This window comes from Coregonus clupeaformis, unplaced genomic scaffold, assembly GCF_020615455.1.
Source record: "Coregonus clupeaformis isolate EN_2021a unplaced genomic scaffold, ASM2061545v1 scaf0146, whole genome shotgun sequence".
NCBI lineage: Eukaryota > Metazoa > Chordata > Actinopteri > Salmoniformes > Salmonidae > Coregonus > Coregonus clupeaformis.
In genome coordinates this window covers 539,546-555,321 of record NW_025533601.1, presented here as the reverse complement: position 1 = coordinate 555,321, position 15,776 = coordinate 539,546, and the positions used below count along the sequence as shown (strand labels likewise).

At 42.1% G+C, this 15,776-nt stretch overlaps 1 protein-coding gene across 2 annotated transcripts; it reads right to left on the bottom strand.

Annotated features, from left to right (window-relative positions):
- Positions 1-717: 717 nt before the first annotated feature.
- On the bottom strand, positions 718-15,264 carry LOC121542749 (collectin-10). 2 transcript variants are annotated; one of them, XM_041852273.2, is made up of 7 exons: positions 15,122-15,264; positions 13,051-13,122; positions 6,440-6,511; positions 4,490-4,543; positions 2,594-2,689; positions 1,534-1,854; positions 718-1,079 (listed from the first exon to the last, which is right to left on the bottom strand). In XM_041852273.2, the coding sequence occupies exons 1-7, from the start codon at positions 15,237-15,239 to the stop codon at positions 991-993; spliced, it is 822 nt and encodes a 273-aa protein (XP_041708207.1). In that variant the 5' UTR covers positions 15,240-15,264; the 3' UTR covers positions 718-990. The 2 variants fall into 2 exon arrangements, with proteins under 2 accessions (XP_041708207.1, XP_041708208.1); XM_041852274.2 differs by lacking the exon at positions 13,051-13,122.
- Between the last annotated feature and the right edge of the window lie 512 nt (positions 15,265-15,776).

Sequence of the window (15,776 nt, the reverse complement as noted above, 5' to 3'; positions counted from 1 at the left end):
TTAGGGGGCCGTGTGGGGCGTTAGGGGGCCATGTGGGGCGTTAAGGGGTGTTAGGGGGCCTGTGGGGCGTTAGGGGGCCGTGTGGGGCGTTAAGGGGCCGTGTGGGGCGTTAGGGGGCCATGTGGGGCGTTAGGGGGTGTTAGGGGGCCTGTGGGGCGTTAGGGGGCCGTGTGGGGCGTTAGGGGGCCTGTGGGGCGTTAGGGGGTGTTAGGGGGTGTTAGGGGCCCTGTGGGGCGTTAGCGGCCCGTGTGGGGCGTTAGGGGGCCATTTGGGGCGTAATCATAGCCCACACCGGCAAGCCTCTGAATTTAATAGAACAGGAGTCTCTATTGCCAGAGAGAGTGAGAACAGTATTAAGAGAGAGTGATAGTTATTTTATATAGGGGCAGTAACAGGTTGGTGGGCTTTTCTAAAGCACCACCAGGTTAATGTTTACCTGGAATATGTGGATAAACTCAGCTCCTGTTGACATAACCCCCAAGCTGCACATGCTGTTAACAATGTTAGACAGAGTTGGTCCAATTAAGGACTGAGGTATTTCACTGACTGTACTGTATTCCTAAAGTTAGTAGTGCAAATCATGTTTTTGCTTTTTGGTTCCTCTAGTGGTTTCTTCCTTTCTTCTAGGGAGTTTTTCCTTGCCACTGTGCTGCTGCTCACTAGAAACATCATCTTACCTGTTCTGATCTGAATAAATGGACAATCAAAATTAGGTGGTTGATTTGTATGGTGTTTATTACAGAAAGGAAAGGTTTCACATGCTATCCCAAATATAAAAGGTTCAAGTGTCAAAAGGGATACCAACTTTTATCTCTAGTTAATATCTCATTACAACGAGTAGGCTAGGTTGTATCAATGACCTTTGTCTAGTTACTATAGGCTACATGTTTATCTATAAACTAAAGTACTATTGGTTTCTGTCTTAGTATAAAGGTCTAATGTCCACATCAACAACCTTCGACCGACTCCCACTGGAATTTCTTGATGACATCACAGCACGGCGGCGAGACCTCTCCTGCTCTTCTTGAACTCACACACGTAGTACATGGTGGCGTCACACTCCACCTGGTTCCAGGTGCCTGTGGGGTGATTACAATCAGGAGGACTCGCCCAAATGGAAGTGTTGATGGTTGCGTTCCCCTGCTCAGATGTTGCCGACGCATTCCAGGTCTCACAACACCTGGATAGGTATTTTATGGATCAGCTTTAACCACGTCGTGTGTCATAGCAACCTGGTGCCAGACGGCACAGTCGATGACGTGGCACGCAACCATTGGTTGATACATGCAACGTCTGAGCAGGGGAACGCGGCCGATATCTTGACTCAGAAATGGTACTAGTCCAAATGTATTTACTGGTTGTGTCTAAAGTGGCACCCTATTGCCCTAGCCTAGCGCACTACATTTGACCAGAGTAGTGGACTCTATAGGCCAGGGAATAGGGTGCCACTTCAGTTTTGCCCCTTTTGATATCTAGAATTAGAATTAGGACTAGTCAATCGTAGTGATTAAATGTTAAAGTGTCTTGACGTACCTGTGCTGATCATCTCCACACAGCTGGTGTTGGTAGGGGCCCCTGATGGCTCCTCTAGGCCCCAGGCTGTATAGTTCCTCACTGGGGTCAGGTCTGCATAGACAGGCCCTCCCCCCTTCTGCCCAGCCTGCAGCCCAATGAAGACCCGGGTAAGGCCAGCCTGGGTGACGTACTCTGCTATCAGGGAGTTGGTGTCTGTTGTTTTGGGCATGGCGAGTATACCGCCCCTCAGCTTACAGTTCATCAGAGCCTCTCTGTACTTTCTGGCCTCTTTCACAATCAGGTAAAATGTATCCTCTGTTTCCTTGATGCCTAAAATGACTGAATATGACATATGAGATGTAATAAGTTGGAGTCAACTCCTTATTCATTCAATCCAATATCAGTCAAAACTCCTTATTCATTCAATCCAATATCAGTCAAAACTCCTTATTCATTTAATCCAATATCAGTCAAAACTCCTTATTCATTCAATCCAATATCAGTCAAAACTCCTTATTCATTTAATCCAATATCAGTCAAAACTCCTTATTCATTTAATCCAATATCAGTCAAAACTCCTTATTCATTTAATCCAATATCAGTCAAAACTCCTTATTCATTTAATCCAATATCAGTCAAAACTCCTTATTCATTCAATCCAGTATCAGTCAAAACTCCTTATTCATTCAATCCAGTATCAGTCAAAACTCCTTATTCATTCAATCCAATATCAGTCAAAACTCCTTATTCATTTAATCCAATATCAGTCAAAACTCCTTATTCATTCAATCCAGTATCAGTCAAAACTCCTTATTCATTCAATCCAGTATCAGTCAAAACTCCTTATTCATTCAATCCAGTATCAGTCAAAACTCCTTATTCATTCAATCCAGTATCAGTCAAAACTCCTTATTCATTCAATCCAAGTCAAAACACTATTTTATGTGTTGTAGAATGCCAGTTTGATTTACACTGGGCTAAACATTGGCTGAGATTTTCTTAGATTACTTAGATTAGTTTAATTGTTTTCTAATGATGTGACCTAAAATGATGATTTAAGCAGAATAAAATGACTTACCATTTTTCACAAACTTGACTGCATTCTTCAGCTTTCTGACATTGACGTCCATCTGTCCAACTACCTTCCTGTACCTCCCACAGTCACATGTTGTTCCTGTCAGACATGCATATAGTCAGCTACAGCAGTGTCTTACAATAAACACCATTATCTTTCAGGAAAACCCTTTTTGCAACTCTAGCCCACTCCAGAATGTGAAGACACAACATTGTGTGCTAGTGACTTGGAGGTGCTACAGTTGAGGGAAAAAAAGTATTTGATCCCCTGCTGATTTTGTACGTTTGCCCACTGACAAAGAAATGATCAGTCTATAATTTTAATGGTAGGATTATTTGAAAAGTGAGAGACAGAATAACAACAAAAAAATCCAGAAAAATGCATGTCAAAAATGTTATAAATTGATTTGCATTTTAATGAGGGAAATAAGTATTTAACCCCCTCTCAATCAGAAAGATTTCTGGCTCCCAGGTGTCTTTTATACAGGTAACGAGCTGATATTAGGAGCACACTCTTAAAGGGAGTGTTCCTAATCTCAGCTTGTTACCTGTATAAAATACACCTGTCCACAGAAGCAATCAATCAATCAGATTCCAAACTCTACACCATGGCCAAGACCAAAGAGCTCTCCAAGGATGTCAGGGACAAGATTGTAGACCTACACAAGGCTGGAATGGGCTACAAGACCATCGCCAAGCAGCTTGGTGAGAAGGTGACAACAGTTGGTGCGATTATTCGCAAATGGAAGAAACACAAAAGACCTGTCAATCTCCCTCGGCCTGGGGCTCCATGCAAGATCTCACCTCGTGGAGTTGCAATGATCATGAGAACGGTGAGGAATCAGCCCAGAACTACACGGGAGGATCTTGTCAATGATCTCAAGGCAGCTGGGACCATAGTCACCAAGAAAACAATTGGTAACACACTACGCCGTGAAGGACTGAAATCCTGCAGCGCCTGCAAGGTCCCCCTGCTCAAGAAAGCACATATATAGGCCCGTCTGAAGTTTGCCAATGAACATCTGAATGATTCAGAGGAGAACTGGGTGAAAGTGTTGTGGTCAGATGAGACCAAAATCGAGCTCTTTGGCATCAACTCAACTCACCGTGTTTGGAGGAGGAGGAATGCTGCCTATGACCCCAAGAACACCATCCCCACCGTCAAACATGGAGGTGGAAACATTATGCTTTGGGGGTGTTTTTCTGCTAAGGGGACAGGACAACTTCACTGCATCAAAGGGACGATGGACAGGGCCGTCAAATCTTGGGTGAGAACCTCCTTCCCTCAGCCAGGGCATTGAAAATGGGTTGTGGATGGGTATTCCAGCATGACAATGACCCAAAACACACGGCCAAGGAAACAAAGGAGTGGCTCAAGAAGAAGCACATTAAGGTCCTGGAGTGGCCTAGCCAGTCTCCAGACCTTAATCCCAAAATCTGTGGAGGGAGCTGAAGGTTCGAGTTGCCAAACGTCAGCCTCAAAACCTTAATGACTTGGAGAAGATCTGCAAAGAGGAGTGGGACAAAATCCCTCCTGAGATGTGTGAAAACCTGGTGGCCAACTACAAGAAACGTCTGACCTCTGTGATTGCCAACAAGGGTTTTGCCACCAAGTACTAAGTCATGTTTTGCAGAGGTGTCAAATACTTATTTCCCACATTAAAATGCAAAAAAATGTATAACATCTTTGACATGCGTTTTTCTGGATTTTTTTGTTGTTATTCTGTCTCTCACTGTTCAAATAAACCTACCATTAAAAATTATAGACTGATCATGTCTTTGTCAGTTGGCAAACGTACAAAATCAGCAGGGGATCAAATACTTTTTTCCCTCACTGTATCTCCATTGGTTTGGAAACATACATGAACAAAGAATGAGGCTGAATAATAAATGAGTCCACCTGCTTTCCCTTTCAGTCCAGAGGGTCCTTCAACTCCTGCTTCTCCCGCGTCCCCTGGAATGAACATGTACAGTTAGACTAAATACAAGGGACAGCAGCATAGCCCAGTAAGGATAGCGACCAGCCATATCCATTTTGCTGAGTAGATCTCTGCTTCAGGATGAAAACTATTTGCAGTGGAAAGATATCACCACTAGACAGCAGCACGCCACAGTGCTTCACTTCACTTCACAGAGATGTGGCTGGAGGGTGATTCGACCTCTCCCTAAAGCAGGTGTTTTACCCCCTAACTGACAGGAGGGTGATTCGACCTCTCCCTAAAGCAGGTGTTTTACCTCCTAACTGACAGGAGGGTGATTCAACCTCTCCCTAAACAGGTGTTTTACCTCCTAACTGACAGGAGGGTGATTCAACCTCTCCCTAAACAGGTGTTTTACCTCCTAACTGACAGGAGGGTGATTCAACCTCTCCCTAAACAGGTGTTTTACCTCCTAACTGACAGGAGGGTGATTCAACCTCTCCCTACAGTAGGTATTTTACCTCCTAACTGACAGGAGGGTGATTCAACCTCTCCCTAAACAGGTGTTTTACCTCCTCTCTAAAGCAGGTGTTTTACCTCCTAACTGACAGGAGGGTGATTCGACCTCTCCCTAAAGCAGGTGTTTTACCCCCTAACTGACAGTTGACAATTTAGGGGAAGTAATTAGATTCCAAACACAACACAGGTTGTTTTTATGACAGTTAGACTACCGGGGTACAATAATGTGTAGGTGTCACATTATTATGTCACAAAATAGCTCAAGGATCTGATATTTTCACTGAGATTGATTTGGAGGCTTTTCTCTTGACTCGATACAGCTTCATGAAAATGACCTATGTTTTTCCACAGTTACCTGGAAAAATGGTACTAGCTTAATGTCTTCATATCACCCATTGTGGACATGTTTAGGTTATTGTTAGGCCCATATCTTAACCTACTAAGTTGACAGTGTCATTATTGCGCCTGCTAAGTGAAGTCTGGATTTCTGTAAGGCTCTCAAAGCATTACAGGCAGGATTGACCAGACTCTTGATTAAGCCTTGAAGTATCCGTACATGTCACTTCAGAGAGGGGGGGCTGCATCCCAAATGCCACCCTATTCCCTATATAGTGCACTACTTTTGACTACTTTTGGTCAAAAGTAGTGCACTATATAGGGAATAGATGCCATTTGGGATGTACACAGGGTTTTCACATGTTCCTTACGCCTAAATATGAGTCCCTTCCAAGCTAATCACATTGATGACCATGGAAAATAATTATCTACCAGCAGACCTGAGTTCAAATACTATTTGACGTTATTTGAAGATTACGATCACTTTATTCGTCAATTGCACACAAGGTCCAACGGAACTTTGACTTCTGCTTTTAACCCCTCAGAAAGACACACATACACACACATAAACAGGTTTTATGGAGAGGTGGGGGGTGGGGGGGGGGTAATGGCATCTATGTAAATACTTTAGCTGTGCTTGATTGAGCTTGCCTGGCTAAATAGACAGATAGAATAGTCCCAACCCTGTAACCCCTGTCCATCTGATACTCCAGGCAGGCCACTCAGGTTGTTAATGCATCTACTAGACAGACCTGGGTTCAAACACTATTTGAAATCTTTCAATACTTTGCTCAAAGTATTTTGCCCAGGTAGTTTGGGTCTGGCAGTGTGTCTCTGTGGCTACGCCCAAAATGGCACCCTATTCCCTGTATAGTGCACTACTTTTGACCATTCCTATGGTCAAAAGTAGTGCACTATAACAGGATCATTCCTATGGTCAAAAGTAGTGCACTATAACGGGAATAGGGTGGCATTAGAGACACAGGCTCTGTATCATTGGCCTGAGATGCAGCCAGAACAGTTTTCTTCTCCATGAGCAGAATATTTCTCAGTCAGTCTGATTACTAAATGATTACCTTTGTCTCCAGCAGGACCCATCTTCCCTGTCCGGCCCACCTCTCCTTTACCTCCGAGTTCCCCTGTCAAACCTGAGAGAGGGGAAGGAGAAGACTGGTGAACTGCCCACCCAAAGAAAACTGTAAATAGGTAGGGAGTTTTTTTATCTGTTTCTTTATTGCTGTTTTCTTATGATTTTGTGTGGCAGTTAGGTTTACTTGTTGGAATTTAAAGAGAGTAACTAAAGGCCAAAGAGAGAGAGAGAAAGAGAGAGAGAGAGAGAGAGCGAGGGGGGAGAGAGAGGGTGAGAGAGAGGGGGAGAGAGAGGGTGAGAGAGGGAGAGAGACAGGGGGCAGGGGGGAGAGAGAGGGGGAGGGAGAGAGAGAGAGAGAGAGAGAGAGAGAGAGAGAGAGAGAGGGGGTAAGAGAGGGGGAAAGAGAGGGAGGAGAGGGGGGAGAGAGGGGGGGAGAGAGGAGGAGAGAGAGGGGGGGAGAACGAGAGGGAGAGAGAGGGAGTGAGAGAGAGAGGGGGAGAGAGAGGGGAGAGAGGGAGTGAGAGGGATTGGGAAGTCTGCTTTTATGCCTGTGGCGTTCTTCCAGGACCAAAATGAGTATTTCCTCTGGAAATATTCATCTGCAAATGGATAGTAGTTTAAATAAATCTGACACAGGACCCACTTCCCAAAAGCCTGTACCACACATGAACCATCTACCATCAGTCAATATTGCTTTTCACAAGTACTACTTAAGTAGTCTTTTTTGGTATCTGTACTTTACTTTACAATTTTTATTTTTGAGAACTTTTACTTTTAATGCACTACATTCCTAAAGAAAATAATGTATTTTTTACTCCATACATTTTCCCAGACATCCAAAAGTACTCTTTACATTTTGAGTGCTCCTGTAAGTCGCTCTGGAGAAGACTAAAACTTGAATGACTAAAAATGTAAATGTAAATGAGTGCTTAGCAGGACAGGAAAATGGTCAAATTCACGCACTTATCAAGAGAACATCCCTGGTCATCTACTGCCTCTGATCTGGCAGACTCAATGAACACAAATGCTTTGTTTGTAAATGATGTCTGAGTGTTGGAGTGTGCCCCTGGCTATTTATAAATAAATAAAAAACAAGAAAATGATGCCGTCTGGTTTGCTTAATATAAGGATTTTAAAATTATTTATACTTTTACTTTTGATACTTAAGTACATTTTATCAATTACATTTACTTTTGAAAAGCAAATACTTTTAGACTTTTACTCATGTAGGATTTTACTGGGTGACTTTCACTTTTACTTGAGTCATTTTCTATTAACATATCTTTACTTTTACTCAAGTATGACGATTGGGTACTTTTTCCACCACTGATTAAGTCAGCCCTCCACACCTCTCTGATTCAGAGGTGTTGGGTTAAATGCAGAAGACACATTTCAGTTGAATGCATTCAGTTGTACAACTGACTGGGTATCCCCCTTTCCTTTCCCATATGTTCAGCTCAAGTATCTCAGTCATCATTTTTCAGCACAATAATTTCAGCATAATGTTCTGATAAGAAAAGATCCTAACACACGGAAACATTTCTCAACATGGAACATTCTAGCAGGTGGGACATTTAGAAGGATAGACTGAATGTGAAGAGATTATTTGATTTAGTCAGGAACAGTCATTATGAAACAGGTTGTTTGGATCCTGAATGCTGATTGGACGGGCAGCATTCCAAACCGTGTTGTATTTGCCGTCACAGACACACCCATGCCTGATAACGCTTCCATCTGAAAAGTAGCACTGCACCTCCATAAGACTATCATGTTCATGTTGCTGTATTTATCCCAACTCGCACATTATTTCCCCTTGCTTCCAGCCTAGCATTTAGTTTGGTACAGCGGGGGTTAATATAAGCCTCACTGTCTATCTCGGAAACAATGTTTAACTTTTGAATTTAGATCTCTGTAGTACCATACAGTGAACGGTGCCCAGACGAGACAACTTTTTCTGAGCCAGTCGAAATCACCCATCAAAGTCATTATCATGGACATATCCAAGTAAATGCAAATAGAAAAAAAAGCTCAAACAAACGAAAATGCAGCAAGTGTACTGTCATTCCAGGTTCAATGTTTGACGTGACTGAGTTAGCTGAAGTCGGCTAACTAGCTAGCAAGTGACAATAACGTTATCTATACAGCCTGCATAGCAACCATTTTATTTACAACGGATGACCACACCCTTTGCATAGCAACTATGCAAAAATAATTTACAACTCGGTCACGTCTGTAGCAACATGACCAAAATAACTAACAACCAGATTTTTGTCTTCTGGTGGAATAATTAAATTGTATGTATTGAGTTATCAAAATAATGTTTTAATGAAAATATGTAACCATTGTTATTTTAAATATGTTGGTAAGAGTTTTATAAAAGCAATGAGGCACACAAGGCAGTGCCTTATCACGTCAGGCCGAACAATGTCATTTACCTGTGACTGTAGTAATAATACAGCAGTGCCTCTTGTGCCTTACATTTACATTTTAGTCATTTAGCAGACGCTTTTATCCAGAGCGACTTACAGTTAGTGAGTGCATACATTTTTCATACTGGCCTTATTGCTTAATTATCCACTACCTATACAGGCCTGGGCCCAGATTCACAAAACACTTCTTACGAAAAAAACGTAAGAAGTATCTTAAGAAAAAAAATAAGAAGTTCATAGATAGTTCGTACGTGCAATTCCTCAACAATATCTTAAGATGTATTGATTTTCCTACTAACTTCTCAAATATCTTCTTACAAATCTTCTTAAGATGTTTGTTGCTAGGCAACTGATTTAGCTAGCTATCTAGCTGGCAATGGCAATCATGTTAGCAAATTTACTACTGAGATTACTGTTCTAAAACATGTTCTTGGGTTTAAAATAATCAATACTGAAACTTTCAGATGAAGTTTGTGAGTGAATTAAACATGTTCAATTGCTTTCATGCGCTTTTTCTCTCAATGCCATTAGTTTAAGACAAGGGTTTAGCGATCTTGGAATTAAGAACATTTCCAATAACTTTATTTGTCAAAAATCTAATTTCTTCTTAACTTGTTGCTTAAGGAGAAATGTAAGAAATTGCACAAGAACATTTCCAAAAACCTTTTTGAGGAATAGCAACTTCGCTTAACTTTCTTCTTAAGTCTATATAGAGTTAAGGAAAAAAATGGCAGTTAAGAAGAAATGTCTTCTTAAGAAGGTTTTGTGAATCTGGGCCCTGATTATTGACATTTTCCCACTGATACAGTTGAAGTCGGAAGTTTACATACACTTAGGTTGGAGTCATTAAAACTCGTTTTTCAACCACTCCACAAATTTCTTGTTTACAAACTATAGTTTTGGCAAGTCGATTAGGACATCTACTTTGTGCATGACACAAGTAATTTTTCCAACAATTGTTTACAGACAGATTATTTCATTTATAATTCACTGTATCACAATTCCAGTGGCTCAGAAATTTACATACACTAAGTTGCCTGTGCCTTTAAACAGCTTGGAAAATTCCAGAAAATTGGCTTTAGAAGCTTCTGATAGGCTAATTGACATAATTTGAGTCAATTGGAGGTGTACCTGTGGATGTATTTCAAGGCCTACCTTCAAACTCAGTGCCTCTTTGCTTGACATCATGGGAAAATCAAAAGAAATCAGCCAAGACCTCAGCAAAAAAATGTGTAGACCTCCACAAGTCTGGTTCATCCTTGGGAGCAATTTCTAAACGCCTGAAGGTACCACGTTCATCTGTACAAACAATAGTACGCAAGTATAAACACCATGGGACCACGCGGCCGTCATACCGCTCAGGATGGAGACGCGTTCTGTCTCCTAGAGATGAACGTACTTTGGTGCGAAAAGTGCAAATAAATCCCATAACAACAGCAAAGGACCTTGTGAAGATGCTGGAGGAAACAGGTACAAAAGTATAGTACAATCCTATAGAAAATGTGTGGGCAGAACTGAAAAATTGTGTGCGAGCAAGGAGGCCTACAAACCTGACTCAGTTACACCAGCTCTGTCAGGAGGAATGGGCCAAAATTCACCCAATTTATTGTGGGAAGCTTGTGGAAGGCTTCCCGAAACGTTTGACCCAAGTTAAACAATTTAAAGGCAATGCTACCAAATACTAATTGAGTGTGTGAAGAAAAAAAGCTGAAATAAATCATTCTCTCTACTATTATTCTGACATTTCACATTATTAAAATAAAGTGGTGATCCTAACTGACCCAAGACAGGGAATTTTTACTAGGATTAAATGTAAAACTGAGTTTAAATGTATTTGGCTAAGGTGTATGTAAACTCCCGACTTCAACTGTATTGCCAGTTCAACCGTCAATCAGAAGTTCAAGATAACATTCTCTCATTTCACTACCCCCTTTTCAAAGGCCAACCGTTCTAAGTTGTCTAACGACTCCCCTCCTCCCAGGTGTTGAAGGCACCAGCAGCTGATGGTAAGGAAAGGTTCTGAGTAAACTTTAGTTTAGTGGCCCAAATGACACCCTATTCCCAATACCTACATAGTGCACTACTTTTGACCAGAGCTCTATGTGCCCTGGTAAAAAGTAGTGCACTATTTAGGGAATATGGTGCCATTTGGGATGCAGATTAGTTTAGTGGCCCTTTCATGCAAAGTAAAGTTGTGCTATATACACAAATTAAAGGCAATTACCCTTTGGCTTCAGTCAATCTTAGCTTAGTCAACTACAGTAGTATGTAGGGAATGTTTTAAGAGGCCAGCCAGCCAGAAGTCAATTTAGCGCCTGGCCCTGCCTCTCTGCCTCCTAGTTCTACCACCCGCAGAACACATGTGGTGCTCCCGCCACCCGCCATCCTGTAGCAGCGTTTAACACGTCTGCTTCCCTCTGCTCTGATATGACTTCCTTCAAGGAAAAGCAGAGAGTCAGGCTCACAGAGGCTGTCGGATCTGGCCTAGGCTACTCCGCTGTAACTCAGCTCACTGCTGGGGCCAATTAGACCTCACTCACTCACATCAGAGTCAGACACAGTGTTGCTTCTGAATCTAGAAAGACTGGGGGGATAGCTAGAGTCTGTTCTGCTTCTGAATCTAGAAAGACTGGGGGGATCGCTAGAGTCTGTTCTGGTTCTGAATCTAGAAAGACTGGGGGGATCGCTAGAGTCTGTTCTGGTTCTGAATCTAGAAAGACTGGGGGGATCGCTAGAGTCTGTTCTGGTTCTGAATCTAGAAAGACTGGGGGGATCGCTAGAGTCTGTTCTGGTTCTGAATCTAGAAAGACTGGGGGGATCGCTAGAGTCTGTTCTGCTTCTGAATATAGAAAGACTGGGGGGATCGCTAGAGTCTGTTCTGCTTCTGAATATAGAAAGACTGGGGGGATCGCTAGAGTCTGTTCTGCTTCTGAATCTAGAAAGACTGGGGGGATCGCTAGAGTCTGTTCTGGTTCTGAATCTAGAAAGACTGGGGGGATCGCTAGAGTCTGTTCTGGTTCTGAATCTAGAAAGACTGGGGGGATCGCTAGAGTCTGTTCTGGTTCTGAATCTAGAAAGACTGGGGGGATCGCTAGAGTCTGTTCTGGTTCTGAATCTAGAAAGACTGGGGGGATCGCTAGAGTCTGTTCTGCTTCTGAATATAGAAAGACTGGGGGGATCGCTAGAGTCTGTTCTGCTTCTGAATATAGAAAGACTGGGGGGATCGCTAGAGTCTGTTCTGGTTCTGAATCTAGAAAGACTGGGGGATCGCTAGAGTCTGTTCTGGTTCTGAATCTAGAAAGACTGGGGGATCGCTAGAGTCTGTTCTGGTTCTGAATCTAGAAAGACTGGGGGGATCGCTAGAGTCTGTTCTGGTTCTGAATCTAGAAAGACTGGGGGGAGCGCTAGAGTCTGTTCTGGTTCTGAATCTAGAAAGACTGGGGGGATCGCTAGAGTCTGTTCTGGTTCTGAATCTAGAAAGACTGGGGGGATCGCTAGAGTCTGTTCTGCTTCTGAATCTAGAAAGACTGGGGGGATCGCTAGAGTCTGTTCTGGTTCTGAATCTAGAAAGACTGGGGGGATCGCTAGAGTCTGTTCTGGTTCTGAATCTAGAAAGACTGGGGGGATCGCTAGAGTCTGTTCTGCTTCTGAATCTAGAAAGACTGGGGGGATCGCTAGAGTCTGTTCTGCTTCTGAATCTAAAGTATTGAGGGCTTATTTAGGCATTTACCTTCAACTGAGGGGGTTTACATACCTTCATCTCTGGGGAGTATACAAAACGCCTCAGCTCACTTAGATGTCAACAAACTCTGTTTAGATACTCTGTTTAAAACCATCAGTAAACTCTGTTTAGATACTCTGTTTAAAACCATCAGGAAACTCTGTTCAGATACTCTGTTTAAAAGCGTCAGGAAACTCTGTTTAGATACTCTGTTTAAAACCATCAGCAAACTCTGTTCAGATACTCTGTTTAAAAGCGTCAGGAAACTCTGTTTAGTTTAGTTTACAAATCACACATTTAAACAATCAAGACAACAATTTAAAAAAGGAGCAGTAGAACATGCCGGAGAGTTTAAACAACTCCATGGCTTTTATACCACTTCCTTTTAATCTCTCAATGATTCATGTATTTTAATATTAAACCAATAAAAAATATATAATGAGGAACCTAGTAGTCCTGGTGGGCCGGTCTTCCCCAGCCGTCCCTGATCTCCCTGATCTCCCCCTTCACCCATGTCTCCTGTTAGGAGAGGAAGAAAAGTCGAGAGGAGATTCAGCAACTCTTGGGAGGCCAATGGAAGTAAATAAAAAAAGCTTCTTTATTGTTGCAAATAAAACCAACGTGTTTCGGCTTTTGGCCTTCAGGGTTTTTACATAAATAAAAAAAACAATGAGGCTTTTATGCATTTCAAAATGGCCTCCCATGAACTCAGAGGACCAATCACAATGAGAGGAAGATACAGCATATCATCCATTTTATGACAACGTAATAAATATATATCAAGCAAACTACAGAGAGAAGAGACTAGAAACAGAGACAGAGGTTTGCTCAGTGGGCTGAAAGGGTCTCATTTGAACTGAGAAAAACTGACTCGGGAGTGCCTTGGCTTTTCTGTGCATGGGTTTACAGGTTCACTGACTTCAAGACAAACCGTAGCCATTGTTTCTCAGTCCATATAGACAGTACTGTTTGGGGATGGGTCTTAACTAAATAAACTCCTCAATTGTGGAGCAGCTGTTTCAATACAGACAGTCAGTCAGCCAGACAGTCATAGTGGCCACTTCTCTGTGGCTAGCAATAACACGCAAAACAAAGTGAAACATTGTATAAAAATTACTCATGACATATATATACTCCTCCTAAAATCCCCAAATAAGTGTTACCTCTACTGTCTAAGGATGTTAGTTCTAGTCTAAACTACATAGCCAACACCATGTTAATACTGTACAACACTACAACAGTAGCAGCCTCTCAAACCAACCAATAAAGGACATGGAAGTGACTGTACTATTTCAACACATGGTTATCGTTTGCTACCAGCAGGGTTTCTGTAGTAAACAAGCTTCTGTTGTAGTAAAACAACAAAACAGCAACCGAGGCATGGTATGTCCATTAACCACCTGGTTTAACATGGTGCAGACATATCATGCTATCTCCATTAACCACCTGGTTTAACATGGTGCAGATAGATCATGCTATCTCCATTAACCACCTGGTTTAACATGGTGCAGACAGATCATGCTATCTCCATTAACCACCTGGTTTAACATGCTGCAGATAGATCATGCTATCTCCATTAACCACCTGGTTTAACATGGTGCAGACAGATCATGCTATCTCCATTAACCACCTGGTTTAACATGCTGCAGATAGATCATGCTATCTCCATTAACCACCTGGTTTAACATGGTGCAGACAGATCATTCTATCTCAATTAACCACCTGGTTTAACATGGTGCAGACAGATCATACTATCTCCATTAACCACCTGGTTTAACATGGTGCAGACCGATCATGCTATCTCCATTAACCTCCTGGTTTAACATGGTGCAGACATATCATGCTATCTCCATTAACCACCTGGTTTAATATGGTGCAGACAGATCATGCTATCTCCATTAACCACCTGGTTTAACATGGTGCAGACAGATCATGCTATCTCCATTAACCACCTGGTTTAACATGGTTCAGACAGATCATACTATCTCCATTAACCACCTGGTTTAACATGGTGCAGACAGATCATACTATCTCCATTAACCACCTGGTTTAACATGGTGCATACAGATCATGCTATCTCCATTAACCACCTGGTTTAACATGGTGCAGACAGATCATGCTATCTCCATTAACCACCTGGTTTAACATGGTGCAGACATATCATACTATCTCCATTAACTACCTGGTTTAATATGGTGCAGACAGATCATGCTATCTCCATTAACCACCTGGTTTAACATGGTGCAGACAGATCACGCTATCTCCATTAACCACCTGGTTTAACATGTTGCAGACAGTCTTTAGATCATCATTTGTTTGCTTTACATTTAAATGATTTTGAATTTGCATAACATATCTATTAAATGGCAATATCTACGATGAGGTTTACAAATGTTTTCGGCCCTGACTATTCCCAAACGCTACCATGAAATCAGAAAGATTGCTGTACTGCGGAGAAACACTAGATAGTTCTAAAAATCCTTTAGAAAGCCCGAAGATGGAAGATTCAAAACATCACCTTTAGATCCCGGTAGAATAGTGTTGGAACAGAATTCGACAGCGTTGAGAGAATTGAAGATGGTTGAAAGAACAGAGAGCACCAGTAGCCCCTTGCTGAAGCCGTTGGGATGTTCCATGTTCTCAGTATGAGGATTCAGTACAGCACTAGGACCATACAGTATATTTAGAGGCAGAGCTGTGTTCTATCTTTGTTTACCAAACCTTATCACTTCACTGTCATGCTGTCAGACAACATTATCCAGGGTAGGTAATTAGCCAGAGTAGGTAGGGTGACACATTCTTTCTCACTCTCTTGTATCTGGAATTTGAGTGAACAAATGAGTGACTCTTTTGCAATGTTGTATTTGCCCCAGGATGATGTTATATCAATGTATTGTCACTACTGTTTTTTATTGTGTCTTAGTTTATGTAGTGTCCATTAGGAGTGTCTCTGACAGTATGTAGTTTATGTAGTGTCCATTAGGAGTGTCTCTGACAGTATGTAGTTTATGTAGTGTCCATTGGGAGTGTCTCTGACAGTATGTAGTTTATGTAGTTTCCATTAAGAGTGTCTCTGACAGTATGTAGTTTATGTAGTGTCCATTAGGTGTCACGGTTTACTATGCCAGAACCCAGAAGCAGACAAGGACAAGGTACGTTGAGAGAAAGGTGAG